At 46.0% G+C, this 18,909-nt stretch overlaps 1 protein-coding gene across 1 annotated transcript in view; it reads right to left on the bottom strand.

The window, feature by feature from the left end:
• BMP1 (bone morphogenetic protein 1) overlaps positions 1–18,492 on the bottom strand; it is a 569,977-nt gene extending 551,485 nt beyond the window's left edge. Inside the window, exon 1 of the mRNA XM_078666375.1 lies at positions 18,272–18,492. Within this exon, the coding sequence (XP_078522501.1) occupies positions 18,272–18,416 (145 nt within the window). The 5' untranslated portion in view covers positions 18,417–18,492. The remainder of the gene's footprint in view (positions 1–18,271) is intronic.
• Positions 18,493–18,909: the final 417 nt, after the last annotated feature.

Below are 18,909 nucleotides of genomic sequence, written 5' to 3'. Positions count from 1 at the left end.
AACGGAACAGACTAGAGTTACTGGATGCGCTGCTGAAACAGTACGGAACATACCGGTCCCATAAAGGGACGCATCAAGACCCGTATCCACCTAGGTGAACACTTCGTTTGTGGGCCTGGGTACCACCAACCCACGGACCAGAGTCAATTTAGATTGACCCTGTCTAGATACTACCCCAGTAATGGTACTCACCGGGCAGCAAGAACGGAAAGCTTCGGACTGGACTGGACTGCTACGACGACGGACGACGAACTTCGGACTTCGGTTACGGGTGGGCCTCCGGATACCTCGGACCTTGGACTCTTGGCTTGGGCTCTGGTCGGGACTCGCCGCGTTCCTCCACCGTCTCGTTTGGATGCTGGACCGCCTCCTCCGTCTCCTCCGTGGGCCTGAGGGATACTTGAAGCAGAAATATCTGCACGTGGCCGGTATGGTTCCGTCACGGCTGCAGAGGGTCAGGGGGTCGGCGTGGCTTCACCGACGCGTGGGGAAAGGGCAAGTCCCTATTCGGGCGCCATTATGTGGTAAATAAATAAATAATACCCTATTTTTGACTAGACATATATCATAACAGATAGCTCAATAAATAAGAGTCAAGATTCGAGGTAGTAGGAGTTTTGCAGGTTTAATACAGCATAAGGACAGGAACAGGACAACCTGCACGGGAATAGGATGGCAGGGCCCAGCAGCTGCTGGGGCTGGGTCTGGGATGAGCGCGCTAACTTTTGATAACAATACACGAGCATATATACATAGCGCGAACACATAGCATTACATTGCAGTAGGCGTAGCAGTGGGTGGAACAGAAAGCGTGACGCGTAGCAGTCGCGAAAGATAACAGTAAAAGTAGGTGTAACTGGGCGTATACATAGACATGTGGTGCAGACGTAACAGAATATGTCATGAATGGGCGGAAACATAGGAGGGGGCTACCTAAGGAGCCGGGACCTCTAACCTGATGGTGCGCGCAAACTGGCAATGACGTATTACTAGGAGAAGCTGGGGGCTATGAACTCTGTGCTAGGAGCAGAGACTAAAGTCTGGAGGGTCGGAGCGACATGTACCTAAACCCTATCTAGTATCTGATGTTTAGAGAACATGTTGATATAAACTAGAAGTCAAGAGGGGAAAAGCTAACTGACTCTAAGACTGGACCATGCATTATTCTACATGTAGTGCGTGATGAAGAATATTAAATGACCATTTAATTACAGTATTTCTCTTAACATGGAGCCCTGAAGGCTAGACAATGACGGAAACTATTGATGCAGTTCAGTAGCTTAGGAATGCAGAGAAGGAGGACTGAACTGATAACTGGAACTATAACATACTTTTGGCAGACTCAGAGGCAGAGCCAAGCTGCACCGGGCACTGCGAGGCAGGAAGTAAGTGAAAGGTCGAGGATACAGGTGGGGGCTGCATCGCTCCTCAGCGAGGCTTCAGGAGACAGGAGCTGAATCTGATGTCCAGGCCCTGTTGAGGCCTAGAAACGGGGACTTTATAATGGAATAACGTGCACACTGAGAAACGTGGCAACGTAGCTTTACATAGGCCTGGTATTCGTAGTATTCACGAGGACTGGAAACTGGCATACTAGAGGTGGACACAACTATAATTGCGTCATTAATCGGACATGGGGAATAACATATGCATATTGGTCATGCACACATAACATATGATGGATGACACGTAGGGACACAGAACATGACAAAATTTACTTTTCCACAATGTTCATGAAGTGTATGAAAATAAATACTGCTGAACAGTTCACACAAACATAGTTTATTGGATGTTAAGTTAAGTATATCAATATAGCAGTGCATGCTTAAGTCCAGGGGATTGAAAACCCGGCCACAACAATGATTAGTAACGCATGCTAGGCAGGCATATGTTAAGCATAGCAGGCAAACAGGTTCAAATTTGGTCGACCTAGACATATTAATAAAGAAAAAAACAGTGATAAGCAGGAGTGCAAAATCTCCCATATTCTACTTTGAAATCCGTGGTAGCCACAGGTGTCAGTATTGAGAGGTGTGAAAGCATTGTAATTTAATCCCCTTCGAGTGTCTAGGTTTCCCACTCTGTTGAAATTTTGTTGACTAGAACACATACACTGCACCTGACAAATAGCCGTCTTACTAGGTTCAAACAAGTTATTCTGTCGGCCGAGATCACATTAATCATGGTGCTATTCTGAATCATTCTACTTTGTTGCCTCTTCCTGATTGTGATGTTGGTTCTGATTAAGTAGAATATGACTGTGTCGATGTTACTGCACTGTGCACCAAGCCACAACCTGATTTACAAGATGAACCACTACCTGAATCTGACTATGCACTGTTTGTGGATGGCTCGTGTTTACAAGACCAGGAGGGAACTCTGAGAGCTTCTTATGCAGTCTGTCTTGTCTCAGGGGTAGTGGAGGCTGCCTGGACACAGGGAGTATTCTCCGCTCACGTAGCTAAATTGATTGCCCTTACTAGAGCATGCCGTCTTTCTGATCAGCTGAAGGCGACGATTTTTACCGATAATACGGGTTTGGTGTGGTGCACGACTTCGGACAGTTATGGTTTCAAAGAGGGTTCATGAACTCGTCAGGTTCCCCCTTTCATAATGAAGAGCATGTACATAGACTGTTGGAGATCTTGCATTTACCAGCACAAGTTGCAGTCATGAAATGTTCCGCGCATTGCAAAGGAGATGATTATGTGACTTTTGGCAAGAGATATGCAGATGAAGTCACAAAATATTGTGTTCATAATGCTTGTACTTTTAATGGACAGTATACCAATTAAGGAACAGATAAAACCGATTGCAACCTTTTGCTAACAGTTGCCGATACTTGGCAAGAAGTTAAGAGGTTGCAAGAGGAAGTGACAGAGTAGCAGAGTTTGGAAAGGCAGGTTGTATAAAAAGAAAGGATGGAATTTGGGTTTCAGGAGATGGAAGACCTGTGCCGCCGCAGTTTGTGGCTACGCATTACCATGGACCAATGCATGTAGCAAGAGATGCCATGGCCAGGTTGTTTCAGCAGATGTGGGTCAATCCCAAGTTCAGATTGATGACATAAGCGTTGTGTCATAGGTATATTGTTTGCCAACAGATGAATGTGGGGAAAAGTTGTGACTTTATTGAGATGGCTGTGTGTAATGGGCTGAGATACGTCTTGGTGTTGGTGTGCATTTTTTCATGTTGGGTCGAAGCCTACCAGTCAAGAAGGTGTGATAATCTCACTTAGCTAAGCGACTGCTGAGGGAACTCAGCCCCAGGTTTGAATTTCTGACTTCCCGCGAGTCAGACAGAGGAACTAATTTTAATAATGAGGCCCTGAGAATGTTATGCACAGCATTGCAAGTGAAGCAGAGACTGCACTGCAGTTATTGGCCTAAGGCTTCTGGCATTTTGGAGCAGGTCAATTAAATGCTGAAATCCAGATTGCCTAAAGTGTGTGCTACGACATCTCTGAAATTGCCCAGAACTGTGTTCTATGTTGGAAATAATTTTCAACAGACTATTTGTCACTGGAACACTTTAGGACTAACAGTAGATAATATGAGACATTTACAAATTGTTTGAGAGAAAAAAAGATAAGATTTCCTAGGTCAGAGTGGAAGAAGAATAAATGTAGGGTTGCTTTGAGAAGACAGTGGAGTAGGGTTAGGGAAGTCTCATGTAGATTTGTATATAGTGTTGTTGCACATCACAAACTTGGTTTTGCTTTTGCCCAGCTGGAGACCAACAGAGAAGACTGCAGCTGTTATTCTCCACCCTCTTGTCTAACTTTAGTCAAGTTATGAAAACCAACCCATATTATCGTAGGTGTATAACAGGGATTACTTTGTCAATTGTAGTTGTAGTATTAATTTTGTTCCTTGTGGGGTTTTATTCCCCTGCATCTAATGCCATATAGGAGAAGGTTCAGTCTCAACCTAAATAATCACAGGTAGCTGATAGAAACTTTTTTATTAGGTGGTACGCTGAATTGCGTTATAAATGTAATCAACGTCATGGATGCAAGAAATTGCTATGTTTATATGCAATTGCCTGCCTCAGTGGTTGAAAGTATCACTTACCACCATATACCTTTAACGTATTGTGTTTCTGGTAGTCTGATACTGAGTCTCTTCTATAGACAGCCATTTCCATTATTATTACTCAAATTATTATTTAGTTCTTTAATAAGTCCCTATGTTCAAACATTTGAATTAACATGCATTTCACAAATAAGTGACACTGTTCGAAGATACTTTGTCCCTGTCAAAACTTTAGACACAGCCTATGCTCATTGACATAATTTGGCTTGTTTGTTGATGGATGTGGAAAAGAAGTTTGTACATTTATCAGAAAATTGGTTCTGAGCAGCATTAGCTAATATCATTGGATTAACCAGAATACCCAATTGGTCACACGAGGAAGGGGATCATCAAATGGCAGGAAGTACAGAAGCATTAGCCTTAGATTGGCCACATACAGGCAAATTATGTATTCAGAATGAGAAGAATGAGTTGGACACTTTCTTTGTAGGGAACAGTGAACATGATCACACTTTTAAAGCTAGAGCACGATGGAAATTCTATCCAGATGATTCTGAGATTCCTGGGGTTTACTTTATTTGTGGAAAGAATGCATATTTTAAATTGCCCAGAAAATAGTACGGCAAATGTTATCTAGGTGTACTTTTCCCTAAGATACATCATGTAGAGAATCTTGACCATCCTGTATGGGAATAGAAAAATAGACCCAAAAGAGGAACAAGTGCTGGAGAGATTGTTGGAGATATATTTAGTGCAATTATTCCAAATGTAAGGGTGATACTTTATGATATTAAGATTCAAAAGTATTCTACAGCATTGTAGTCGATAAGCTGTCTACTAGTACGGCAGGAGCTTTGTTGCTTGTAGATACTGAAACGGTTACTATTAGGACCATGGTTTTTGCAGAATAGACTTGTGTTAGACATCCTGCTTGCAAAAGAAGGCGGGGTCTGCCGAATGTTGAAAGTTAAGCAGTGCGGTACTTATATTCCAGCTAACAGCAACGATTTACAAAACTATATTAAAAATATTACTGATTTGCAGAAAGATTTTAGTGGGTTGACAGCAGCAGGTGCATGGGAGGCAATTGAAAATTGAGTCAGTGCAGCTGGAAATTGGTTTGGAAATTTCAGAAGTGGAATAGTGAGTTCCATCTTGAAATCTCGTGTGATTATTGCGCTTTGTGCAATAGTTGTATTGGTGTCTTTTAAGGTGTACCAAAAGGTGAAAGCAAAGAAGGGAGTGAAGAGAAACAGATCTGATGTGGAAATAGAAGAGAAGCAAAGCAATTATTATGATGATATAAAAGATCTGTAAGAGCTCAGATGAAAGGCAATTAAGACCAAAAGGTTTTAATTGGGTATCTGATAAGATCTGGAGATTAATGTGATGGCTTGAGTCACCATCTTGAGGCCGGGAGAATCTATCGTAACTGCTTTTAAAAATCACTGTATTTGCTTGCATCTTTTATACGGTCACTTACTTCTGGGCACTTTGCATCCTCAATCCTCCTATAACTAACCCCCTCGCGGCGGATCTTAGCGCTGCCGCGGGCTGAGGAAGACATCGTCGCCATTTCGCGCCAAGACATTGGCCACGCCCACTCTCGCGAGGCCACGCCCACCCCGCCCTAGTCTCCATAAAAATCGCGCTGAATACAAGCCGCGCATTAGGACTCTGACACTCCTGAGGCACAGCCGGGAGAATCTATCGTAACTGCTTTTAAAAATCACTGTATTTGCTTGCATCTTTATACTTTCACTTACTTCTGGGCACTTTGCATCCTCAATCCTCCTATAACTAACCCCCACGCGGCGGATCTTAGCGCTGCCGCGGGCTGAGGAAGACATCGGTGCCATTTCGCGCCAAGACATTGGCCACGCCCACTCTCACGAGGCCACGCCCCCTTTCACCCTTCTTCAATGTGCATTCCCCGGACGAGCGCAGCGGGCGCGCCAAAGGTAAGCCCGTCTGCGCCCGTCCACGGCCGGACGTGGCACGGGGCACGTTATCCTGCCCACTTTGTTCAATACTCCTTTTCTGAGCTGCTCGATCTGCATGCCCCCTGGCCTCTAGCTCCAACAGCCCGTTTGCAACTCGATCAATTGTGCTTGGGATACGCCCGAGAAGCTTTTCCTGAGCTCGATGCTTGCTCGTCCCCTCCCCCTCATCGGCTCACCTCTCACCCCCCTTCCTTTGCACCCCCTCCCAACCTCAAGCTCAAGGTGAGCTACCTTAACAACCGCTCACTCGCAAAACATCAGACGGAGATCTATCACCTCCTAGAGGCCGACAGTCCCGATATACTGTTTATAACTGAAACCTGGTTGCATGATGGATCCTCCCCCGACGTCTTGGCAGCCATCACGCCTGGCTACTACATCATTCAAGCCAACAGGGCCTCTGGTAAACACGGAGGGGGAGTAGCAGCCATCATCAAGCTTCCTAATAGGTTCTCCGTCCTTACCGTACCCTCCATCCCCCAGGTTGACTGCCTAGCACTCAGACTGGAATCCTCAGTGTCGCCCCTAGTTTGCGTCTTAGTCCATCGCCCTCCTCAATTCATGCCTGATTTCCCGACTATGTTCGGAGATCTACTGTCCCAGGTAATAATCAACAATTCTAAAATCCTGGTCCTCGGAGACTTTAACTACTGGCCCCGGGACGAGAAGGAGAGCGCGTGCTCTATGGCCTTCTCTGACCTGTTAAGTGGCCTAAATTGCTGTCAACACATCAACTCAGCCACGCACATGAAAGGCCACACACTGGACCAGGTCTGGACCTCCAATTTAGAGATCTCGGCCCCCCTTATACTGCCCTGTGCATGGTCTGACCATTCCCTTATCTCATTTTCCCTCAAAGCCCCTACTTGTCCCAGTAGGCCTCTGGAGGCGAACTTTTCAGCCCGGAACTGGAACAAAGCTGACATCAGCCAACTCATCGACTTACTCAGCACCTCCTGTCCTCCTGAGTCCGACTCTATTGACACTCAAGCCTCTGACTTAACCCGTTGGCTTGTATCGGCCAGCGATATGGTTGCCCCTCTCAAACGGGTCAAACTTAGGCGCCCCCATGACGCTCAGAAATGGTTTACCGAGGACTTAAAAGCGTTAAAACTCGGTCTTAGACAAGCCGAGCGCCGTTGGCGTACAAACTATGCCCCAGAAGCTAGGCTAGAGTTCTTAACCCTACTTAAAGGGTACAAGTCTTCCATTGTGCTAGCTAAAACTTTGTACTTCTCCAATAAAATCGTCTAGTCAGCCAATAAAGCAGAAGACATCTTCTCGATTGTGGAGGAGCTATCTCACCCCGACAGGGTCTCCATCAAACCCCTCCCCTCACAGGGACTCTGTGATTCTGTCAATCACTTCTTCGTCGAGAAGATTGGAAAAATCAAAAACAGCATCTCGGTACTGCCCCTATCTGACTCTTCCGGGCCCCTCGCTAATCCCCATGCTGACCCTCCTAATCCCCACTCTCTTATCCAGATCCCCCTCATCCTTGAGGCGGACTTCGCCGCTCTCCTTAGCAAAGTCCCCTCAGGGTCCCCAACTGACTGCTGCCTCCCCAAGATCCTTCGTGAGGTCTTCACCGCCTGCCCAGCCCCTCCCCTGGCACTTTTGAACAATTCCCTCACTCTTGGCCTAGTTCCTAGCATTTTCAAGACAGCCGAGGTAATGCCTATCTTGAAGAAACCTACAGCCGACCCCACGATCATGAGCAACTTTCGTCCCATCTCCCTCCTCCCCTACCTCAGCAAGGTGCTCGAGTCTCACGTTACCAACATCTTGAGCTCGTTTGTTGAGCAGTCTCACTTTCTTGACTCTCAACAGGCTGGGTTCAGACCCGCCCACTCCACAGAGATGGTCATACTCTCTGTCATGGAAGAACTGCGCAGGGGGGCCGATTCTAACATCAGCCAGGCCCTAGTGCTCCTGGATCTGTCGGCCGCCTTTGACACGGTCTACCATGCCATCCTCGTCGACCGTGTCAGACAGGCTGGGATCGGGGGCACAGCCCTGGACTGGGTCCGCTCGTTTCTCACTAGACGCCAGCAAGCGGTCTGACTTTCCCAGTTCTCCGCGGACAAGGTGGGGCTGACCTGCGGCGTACCGCAGGGCTCTTCTCTGTCACCACTTCTTTTTAACTTATACCTTACCCCCCTGATCAGATCTCTCCGAGACAGGAATGTCACCGCGTTCAATTACGCGGATGACATCCAGCTAGTCTTTAACATTAATTCCTCGGACCAGTCAGTCTCAGACTTTCAAACCACCCTCTGTCATATCAGCAACTGGATGGGAGCAAACCACCTGAAGCTCAACCCCGACAAGACCGAACTGGTTCTTCTCGGAGAGCCTTCCAACCCCTGGAACTCCAACTTCTGGCCCACTAGTTTGGGCCCCCCCCCGTCCAGCTGACTCTGTCAAAAGTCTGGGGGTTATCATCAGCAAAGATCTTTCGATGAAACCCTAGATAAATGCTACTGTTTCTTCCTGCTTCTTCCAACTGCAAAAAATTCGGAAAATTGCGCGCTGTCTCACCACTGGGGGTCTCACCCTGGCCCTCTTGGCGTTAGTCGTCTCTAGAATTGACTACGCCAATTCCTTGTACGTTGGCATCCCTGATTACCAACTTAAACGTTTGCAGCTTGTCCAGAACCAGGCGGCACGCCTCATCTTCCATCAACCGAGGCACCACCACGTCCGCCCTCTGCTAAAATCCCTGCACTGGCTCCCTGTTCCTGAACGCTGCAAATTCAAGCTGGGATGCCTTGTTTTTAAAGCCTTGGCCGGCTTGGGTCCTACTTTCATCTCCTCCCTTATTCATCCCTATGTTCCCTCTCGCAATCTTCGCTCGGCTCACTTGGCTCTACTCAAAGTCCCCAGAGTCAAGCGTAAGAAATGGGGAGGCCTAAGATTCTCATTCCTTGCTCCATCTCTCTGGAATGCACTCCCAGTGGACATAAGGCTGGCTTCGCCTCACTCCCATTTTAGATCCCTCCTTAAGACCCACCTGTTTCGTATTGCTTACAATTAATTTGCTCTCCCTTCCCCGACCCGTTCCACCTTTTCCCTCCCCCCCCCCCTGTTACGGCTATTCACTCCCTGCCCTTTACAGGCAGCTGCCTAGTGTCCTTATGTTCTAGCGCCAGGAAACTGTATAGTGTATGTTGCGCTTACAAATTCTTTTCACATCACATCACATCACCATCAGAGAAGGGATTGGAGCAGCGTAATTTGTATCCTCCCTCACATGTTACTTTTTAAGGTGTTTTATATAGATTAATACTTCTTTTATTCCGTGTGTTCTAATTTTTTAATAAACTCGGGGGCATTTTGATTGTATTATTGAAATGCTCCATGATAACCCATAGCACAATCATTTAATGAGTGCATATAAATGTTGAACATTTTATTATAAATGTAGCTCTTACTCACAACTATACAAATGATTTAAATATAACACACAATTTTATGTAACCATGATTTATTCCGCTTAATATTTCATACATTCATTTGAAATTGCGTGCACGTATATTCAAATGTCAAAGTGCACTCTAACTGCTGTAACCAAAGGCCCTAGGTTTCCGAATATTAATGTATAAAATTTCATGTGAGAGTTGGTGCAGATACAAGGCTTTGTTAGAGCAAGGCATTGTTTGTTTGTAGCGATAATAAGGTAGAGGGAGGAAATTCTAGTAAAGAAGAAGATGTGTTAACGAGGTGGGAGATGAGTTCTCACGGCGTAGAGGGACACTCAAGAACAATCAAAAGTGCCCCATCGAGAAAAATCAAAAGTGCCCCATCGAGAGTGTTGGAAAAGAACTGAATGTTGCGAATTTCTACCTAGGAAGATGGAAATATACTGGGAAATGATGCTGGTTACTTTGAATGCTTTGTGTGCCAATAGATGAATTGTTAGCTAGAGAGCAGAATCCTTTAGGATTTCACGAAACACAGATCTCTGATGTGAGCCCTCTCATTGTGTAGCCTCATGCTATGCTTTGTAGGCTTGGAGTACTTTTACGAAAGACTCCCTAATGCCGACACCTATTCATTGCTTCCCATAGCTTACTAGGGTTTCCCTGAAGTTAGTATCGAGCAGGATAAGTTATATACTAATGACTAGGCAGGAAGATTGAATTCAGCAAAAAAAACCTCTAGATTCTTTTCGTCATCTTTAGTATTGCAGCCACCAATGTTTACCTCAGAGAAATGTGCGCATGTCAGACTGGACGCATGTGAGGAAAATTGTCAGTCAAAGAAAAATCGACGTGCCTAAGCACCAAAGTCATACAAATATGGTCTGAAAATTACATTGAAAAAAATGACTGCTTGATACCTTTCATCGACAGTGGCGCATCAATAAACATAATGCCTGAAGAGAAATGCAGATAATTGTCTACATTGCCTTGACTTACACCATTGAAAACCAAAATGTAAACCTGGGCTGCATTGACACCCATAAAAAGTCAAGGTCCATTTGTAGTAACATTGAAACACAAGAAAACAAAGGCACAAGCACCTATCCGTCTGTTTCACAGTACAGCTGCAAGTGCCTGTCTTCTCAGTTGCAGTACTTCTGGTGATATGGGACTGATTTCTGTGAATTACAACATGAACGCTCACCACTAAATAGTAAGTCAATTTCCTTCAGTGTTTCATTGTTTGGGACAGCTAAAGACTATGAAAGTATAATTACACATTAATGACAATGTCATCCTGTTGCTCAGAGACATATATGAGTTGCACAAGAAGCCATTGAAAAATAACTTATTTCATTACTTAGCATGACAGTATTGAGCGATCAACTGGTCCGACGCTATGGGTTTCTCCCAAGGCGGTAGGGCCCAAAGATTACACTAAGGGAGCTGTAATCATATGTGTTGTTATGCGCCAAGCAAACAAGGCAATTGAACGAGAACATCAAGGTCCACACATTGCTGGAATGATAATGCAATTAAATGGTGCAAGGATTTTCTCTCGCCTTCACTTGAATAAAGTTTATCATCAGTTTAAACTCAAGATGATTGCAGGTATATGACAACCTTTTCTACACATGTTGGTCTGTTTTGCTATAAAAGACTCTGTTTTGGGCGTCACCGGCTGCGTAACTTTTCCCAGTCGTCATTTGATGGGTCATCCAGCCAGTTGTGAATATATTCAACTTTAGCAGTGACATATTGATTTTCGGAGCTACACAGAATGAGCAGGATAAAGCTCTAACCCAAGTTAATCGCTTACTGATTGATGCAGGACTGAGTTTGAATACAAACACGTGTGAGTTCTACAAGGCAAAGGTAAAATTTCTTTGGCCATATCTTTTCTGATGGGGGTATGACCCCCAATCCTGCTAAAGTACACGGGCTGTTAAATGCTGAAGACTCACAAGATGTTTCTATGATATGTTCATTGTTTGGCATGGCCAATTACTGGTCAAGATACATACAAGACTTTGCTACCATAAGTGCTCCATTACGAGAGCTAATGAAGAAAAATGTTTCATTCAAGTAGTCGCAAGAATATGAGAGATGTTTCAAGAAAATCAAACAAGCCATTGAAACTGCTACTGAAATTGCCACGTCTTGGGAGGAGGCACACAAAGGGGCAGGAAGGGCAGGTGGAGAGGTAACGCAGCGCATGATGCCGTGTTCAGAAGTGTTCCCCAGCCCACTGTGGTTTTTTATTTGAATCCATTTCTCTGCTGCAAGCTACTCACTGAAGTTAAATTACAAGGACTACTTAGACCAGAATGCTCGGGGTGTGCCTACGCCCTTTGTGCACGTGGTCACAGTCATTTAAAAAGATGAATGCTACGAGCAGTGAACTATTGATGCCTCTGATGAAGTGCGACCCCGCACGAAACGCGTCGGGCACTTTGAACTTTGGGGTGAAACTATTCTGTACAGCATACTGCAGCCTGCTCCATTAAATGCAATTTGAAACCTACCTGTGAGTGGCTTCTCTAAAATTGGGCAACTTTCTTTTAAATTTTTTCGATTTGTAAAAAAAATTACTTTTTTATTTAACAGAGGGGGAGATGTAGTGTCTTGCAAGATTTCATGACGGAATCCTTTTGGCTCCTACGGACTCCGTAGAGCTGTGACGTAGGTGTCAGAGCACAATGCCATGAAAGCTCGTTTTAGAATGTTGAGTCTACAGTTACACGCAGCAGAATAAAGACAAGTAATACTAAGCTCCGTGTGTGGCATGGCCATTGGTGAGTACCCAGGCTGGCAAGACGCTACAATAAGGGCCAGATTCTTCTGGCCATCTCACAGACACTGATGCCAACAGCCCACTCATTGTTTTTGGGTTTGGGGACAGTCTCTCATCTGAAGTTGTGGCATTAATGGGGGAGTGAATGGCGTGTGTAGCACAAGCAGAGTGCTCTCCCAAACCGAATGTGTTCTGCACACTTGCATACACTTAGGACTAGACATTCCCTATTCTCTGCCCCCAAGTTTATGGAAAACCTGTAAGACCGTGTGAATGAGTAGCACAACTAGGCTGTTGCACAGAGCGGCTGCCCAGTCTGTTCTACCGATGTTTACACAGGTGGTTCTGGGGTTTCCCTTATCTGTGTTCCCAAGTTTGTGATGCAGTTATCTTACAAATAATAGATAGGGTCTGGCAGCCATGACAGAAATGGTCTAGACCTTGGTAGGCTCTTGTGTGCTTTAGCTCTTGGCAGAGGCTGTCCCATTTGGTACATACTGGACCTAACGAAGAAAGTTCTTCCTTCTGATTTGTCATTTGAGCGGCTACTTCACATAACCTGAATAATGAGAAGTATCTCATGAATTCTGCTCTGGAGTGACCTTGACTACATCTTAAGTCTCTGCACACGTCTAAGGGAGACAGTCCAATCTGGAGGACAAAGGAAAGGGACCTTGACACCGCGTGATGGAAAGGTACAGGACACTTGGTGCACAAGGATACAGTTTTGTTTGAATCTCTCTACATTGGCAAGTCAGTCATTGAAAGGTTGGGATGTACCATCCCCTGAAAGAAAAAACAAAAAGGAATGCCCAGGACTTTCAGTTTTTTCTGGAGAAGTGTAAACCGACACATTTAACATAACCAACTAAGGAGAGCAGGAGAAGGGCTGCTGCCGAATAACCTAAATAATTTCGAGTAATGCTGTTGAGAAATGAAAGACTTGAATTTAACTGACCCCTCTTTTATGTTGGTATAGATTTCAAAGCTTCACTTCTTTAATTAAAGTAAGCAACTTCACTGAGCTTATCTTGACTACTGCTCTGACTCGAGTTTGCCTATATCACTTAGTTTTAATGTAAAAAAAGATTTGATGTTCTATATTATTTTAGCTAATTTCCCCCTGGGTCCCCAAATCTGACCATTCCTCTATGGGGAATACTTGTTTACATTCCAGTTGTAGTGAGGACATTATGGGCCTCATTACGATGTCAGTCGTAAGGCTCCGAACGGCATTCAGTTTGTCCGAATACATTTCGGAACCCGCGTTTCCGACCGCCTTAGAATAATTTCCGACCAACCGATTATGTTAGGTAACCGTTCGGTCCTTCCTACTTATTTCCGACCGGCATTCGGAGGAACCAAGTTGGTCGGAGCCGAATCGTACAAGTCTGTGAACCGCGTTTGCAAGTGGCAAATTACGATGTCCGATTCGAACAGCCTTTCCGACACGGTTTGTCGGACACAGATCGGTTGTCGGAAACTGACTTGGGGGGCCCATAGCAGGCCCTCTTCACCCGGAATCCTCCGGGTTGGGGCCCGTTGGGGTACCCATGGACCCCTCTTTGCAACCATGCACAGTGTGGCAGGCACCAGCATGGGGTGCCTGCCACAGGGTGCAAGGTTTTCCGCAACGACTCCTTTCTTCAATGGGAGCCTGTGTTGTCAGTCGGAACACAGGCTCCCTTTGAAGTCAATGGGAGTCCGACCGAATGGTGTTCAGAAACATCATAATCAGTCAGACTCCCTGAACCTGAGTCAGTCGGAAACGATTCCGACGAGGAGTTGGTCAGAATACTTTCCGACGGACATCATAATGAGGCCCTTAAAATGTGAATGAGTTCATGTTCTAGAAACTTGCCCCCATTCTCTGGGTGACACAAATACTGTTGTTGTAGGTATCAATCTATCTAGTCGAAGTTCTGGCATCTGCGGTTCAAGGCCAGTTCTGCCCCTGTCTCACCCTCAGGAGGACCCCTTGTCAATCCAAGGCTTCTGTTCTCCTGTGTGGTGGTTACCGTAAGTGATTGGTAATGCTTTTTAAGTTTTGGAAGGGTACCCGTCTATTTTTATGTTCACCACTTGTGTCGCCATAATCGCCTTAACTATTTGTGGACATGGTCTGACGTCAGTGTGGGTAGGTCTTGGCCAGTGCTGTGGATGGTAGTGGTTTCTCTTTTGCCTGTTCTGGACTGGTGCTGGCTTCACTGCATCAGCCAGTTTTTAGGTCTCGGCTAGCGATGCAGCGCATGCGCTGATCGCTTTGGCAAGATCTATTGTCGTCAACTTCGTATCCGAAGGGGGACAGGATATGTGCACAAATAGAAAGGACAACAGTCGTGCATGCGTATGACGCTGCCAGCAGAACTTGGAGGACAGAAGATGTGCACGCGTACGGCTCGCGGCACGTTAACACGCCACCTTCTTGCTTGCTGCCACGCGTACAGCGGCGTTAGCATAACTCAGACGACAGAAGATGTGAACGCGTCTTGTAATACGTCTTGTAATACATCCTGCTCGCTCGCTCCCTGCCGCTCCTCTTGCTCGCTCCCTTCCTTCCTCTTTTTAAGGGACGTTCTGCTTTAACTACATTACACGCTTTTTCCTTTCATCATACCATCAGGCCCCTACGTAGTTTTTTTAAATTATACACCATCCCATTTCCACACAATGACGCCTACTATCACCAAACTGCTACTTGCATCCATGCGTACAGCGGCGTTAGCATAACTCAGTGGACAGGAGATGTACACACGTCTTGTAATACGTCCTGCTCGCTCGTTATCTCCCTGCCGCTCCTTTTACTTGCTCCCTTCTTCCCTCTTTGTAAGGCATGTTCTGCTTTAACCCCTTCAGTGCTGCGCGAATTTCGCTGCAGTGCTGAAGGGTCATAAATCACATTGACTCATGACGGAAATGTTCCGTCATGAGCACCGGAGCACCGACGCTCATGACGGAACCGTTCCGTCATGAGCATGGAAGGGGTTAACTACATTGCGTGCTCCTTCCCTATCTCATACCATCAGGCCCCTACGTAGGTTTTTTTTTTTTATACACCGTCTCATTTCCACACAATAACGCTTTACTATCATTAAACTGCTACTTGCTCCCACGCGTACAGCAGCGTTAGCATAACTCAGTGGACAGGAGATGTGCATGCGTCTTGTTATACGTCCTGCTCACTCGCTGCCTCCCTGCTGCTCCTCTTACTCGCTCTCTTCCTTCCTCTTTTTTGGGCATGTTCTGCTTTAATTACATTGCACACTCCTTCCTTTCCTCATACCATCAGGTCCCTACATAGCAACACCACTTATCCAACCGCCAAAACAAAAAAACTCCACTGCACATTAACACATGCTCCAAAACTCTGCACCCCACACACTAACTCCTTATTCTTTACCAGGGACTTACCGTTTAAACTGCTACTCCAATGCTGCTCAGTTTCTCGCCACCCGCCTAAAATATGTGCACATGTACAAACACCAGCAGTTGTGCATGCGTATAACTTCGGTGGCAAAACTCAGAGGATAGGACATGTGCACACGTACGGCACGCGGCACATTAACATCCCCCTCCTTTTTCCTCACACACATACAGCGGCGTTAGCCACTAAAAACACAAAATAAATATGCAGCCATCCTGGGATACCTTTTAAATATATGTACATGTGTCCTGCACACGGCATCAACACACTTACTGCTCGCTCGCTCCCTAGCTCTGGGCCATCCCTTATGTGTTATGGTTCAGCTACCTAGCTGCCAAGGTATTGGATTGCTATGTGTGACATTTTCTTAATTTCAGTGTAATTATCAGTGCCATTTCAAGGACTATAAGTGACACTTTATCGCGAGCAAAGTCAAGCAGTGAAGAAGAGAAAAACATAAATATCAGAAATTAATCACATGTAAGCAACAAGTAACTCTAATACGAGTCACACCATAAGCCACAACCTGTATTACTTTGTTGTGCGCCCCGGTCCTGCATGCTGCCCATTACCTTCGAAGTGCCACTTTCATGCCAGTCGCAGCCTGTCACACAGAGCTACACAACAGGCTCTTCTGACTCAGTGATGCTTGGCGCGCTGATAAGTTTTGTTAGCAAGCACCACAGTGGCTCTCACAGTCACCTGACCCAAAACAAGTTAGTGCGAGCGACTACTAACACAACTCTTTTCAACTGCTACTCGCTCGTTCTCTCCCTCCCCGTCTGCTTGTATACGTACTTTCAAGTGTCCCTTACCATACCCATTATCTAATCACAACACCATTTTCCAAGTCAGTGAGGAAAGTTGTTCTTGGGGGAGATAGCAACATATTATAGCACATTACTTCAATTGGTTCAGTGCAACACCACCACATTTAACATCACTCCGCTCTAAAACACTCTACGAACCCTATACCACTCTACTGTATCACACTCAATTGCACTCCACTTAATACTACTCTTACACGCTGTACTCTATGCCACTCAACGTTCCAACACTCTTCTCTATAAGTCTACTCAACAACAATCTATACCACTCTCTGCCACTCAACTACAATACACGCCACTTTACTAAACTCTACACCACTCAACACTCACTCAAATCCACTCTATCAACTTTCCTCCACTTTACTCAAATAAACACCACTCCATGCTAAACTACTCCACTCCACTCTATAATAATTTCCTCTACTCTATACTACACCACTTCACTGTACCACACTACATTCTATAGGTCTCCATTACCAGAAGAATCGAGCTAGTTGTGTTGCATTAATATTTGCTACGCCAAAAACTCAAACGTTTACTAATGTGAGACCTATTGCATTGCAAATGCTTGTTTTTGCTGGCACCAGTGCTTTAAATTAGCTCGGGACTTCCAGTACCGAGTACTTGCACTTCTTTAATATGAAAGGGAGAGTATCAACAGTTCTCATCACTGCTGCAATACATTTAATTCCATAGAGTACCAGCAAAGAAGTACTTTAAAGAGTGGTACCTGCACTTTTACATTTCCATGTAATGCATTGGCTGGTACCATAAACTTTTCTCAGCCAGTGCTAATGTTACAGTGGCCAGCCGTGGGTTGAAAGCTGCTTTCAATAGAGCTAACTCCGGTACGGTTAGTTGCCAGAAACGGAACATAAGTAGTTGTGATGTGTCTGTGGTGAGCACAGAGCTAATGCTGTCGTTGCCGTAGGGGGTGACGTCAACGCTACAAGCAAGTCTTGCTGACGTCATCATCGCCCACTATGGAGAAGAGATGCACATCTGGATTTTGCTTCTCACAATGAACGCTGGTGTGGAGGAGGGGTCTAGTAGACCGGATCACCCCTTTACATCAGAAATGCGGGCAGGCGATGAGCCACCGGTTCTCAGAAGTTGGTCCTTTTCATTCCTCCCGGGCGTTATTTAACATCAGACCCTGGCGGCTAGGACTAGACCCGAGGCTAAATATTTTGAAAATCCTAGGTTTCGTTATAAATGAAAGGGAGTTGGCAAGGGTGCACTTTCTTTTCAGTGATTCCCCTTTACAGGCTCGAGACTCCCACCACACTCCGTAACATCATCCCCCAATGCATTAATTAAGTTGAAACGGCGTGTGAAAAAGCACCCTTGTTTACAAACAGTCTGCTTTGAGACAGCCCCTTCCCTGTTAACTTTTCCACAACTCGCCTCCCACCCCCTTCAAAATCCCCACCGGCTCTTTCAGACTAATTACGTCCCCCTCCCCAGCAAATCTGCCAACCAGGCACCGCTGAAGTGTGGGACCCCACCCCCCGCTATAATCCTTTTTCAAATGATCAGTCATCCACGGGGGAGGGGAGACAGGCTTGCCCCCCCACCCCCAACAATAAATAAATAAATACAAACACATGGTAAGAGACTGCTGGCTGCTGCGCTTCTGTGCTTCTTACAGAAACGTGTATTTGAGTTTTGAAGCCTGGAGGCGGTGGGAGGGATCTGGAAGTTCGTGGCGAGAGGAGGGCAGATCAGGTCGCGGGGGGAGACTGCATAGGAGTGCGGACTCACCGGCTTTGCAGGGGTCCTTGTAGTCGATGGGGTCCTCGATATCCTCGTCGTCCAGGTCATAGGCGAGGTCATCCATGAGTTCCAGGGCGGGGGTTAGCAGGGGCAGCAGCAGGAGCAGCAGCACAGGGCGCCCCCGGCTCCCCATGGTCCAGCTCCAAGTAAGCGCTGCTCCGAAGAGGTGGCACTTTCTCTCTCTCGCTCTCTTTCTTTCTCTGATTTTTTTTGGGAGAAATGAGATGTGGAAGAGGCGGGATCAGTGGAGGGAGCTCAGCCCACTCTTACAAGGCCATCCCTGGGAGGGCTGCCAAGCAGAAGAGGTGGGGAGAGGTGAACGTTCGTAGAGGGGGGTGTCTCTCTAAATCTCCGTGGGGGTTGCCTCGAGCACTCTGGAGAGGGAAGGGGTGCATAAACTGCCCCCACCTGAAAATTGGAGGTGAAATAAACGTTGAAAAGAAGAGAGACTGCCCCCTCCCTCGCGCGCTTCAAAAGTGGATGCTGCTACTTAGAAGAGAGAGGAATATGTGTGACTCTTTTTCCCCGTTCAAAAAATAAGAGAAGAGAGAGTGTTACCTGGTGACGGAAGTGATGAAAGATGACGATGAAAGATGACTAAGTAAGTACCAGCAAAAGTGAGAAGG

This window comes from Lissotriton helveticus, chromosome 11 (genome assembly GCF_964261635.1).
Source record: "Lissotriton helveticus chromosome 11, aLisHel1.1, whole genome shotgun sequence".
Classification (NCBI taxonomy): Eukaryota; Metazoa; Chordata; class Amphibia; order Caudata; family Salamandridae; genus Lissotriton; species Lissotriton helveticus.
Note: the sequence above shows the minus strand (reverse complement) of the source record. Positions and strands in the feature narration are given on the sequence as shown.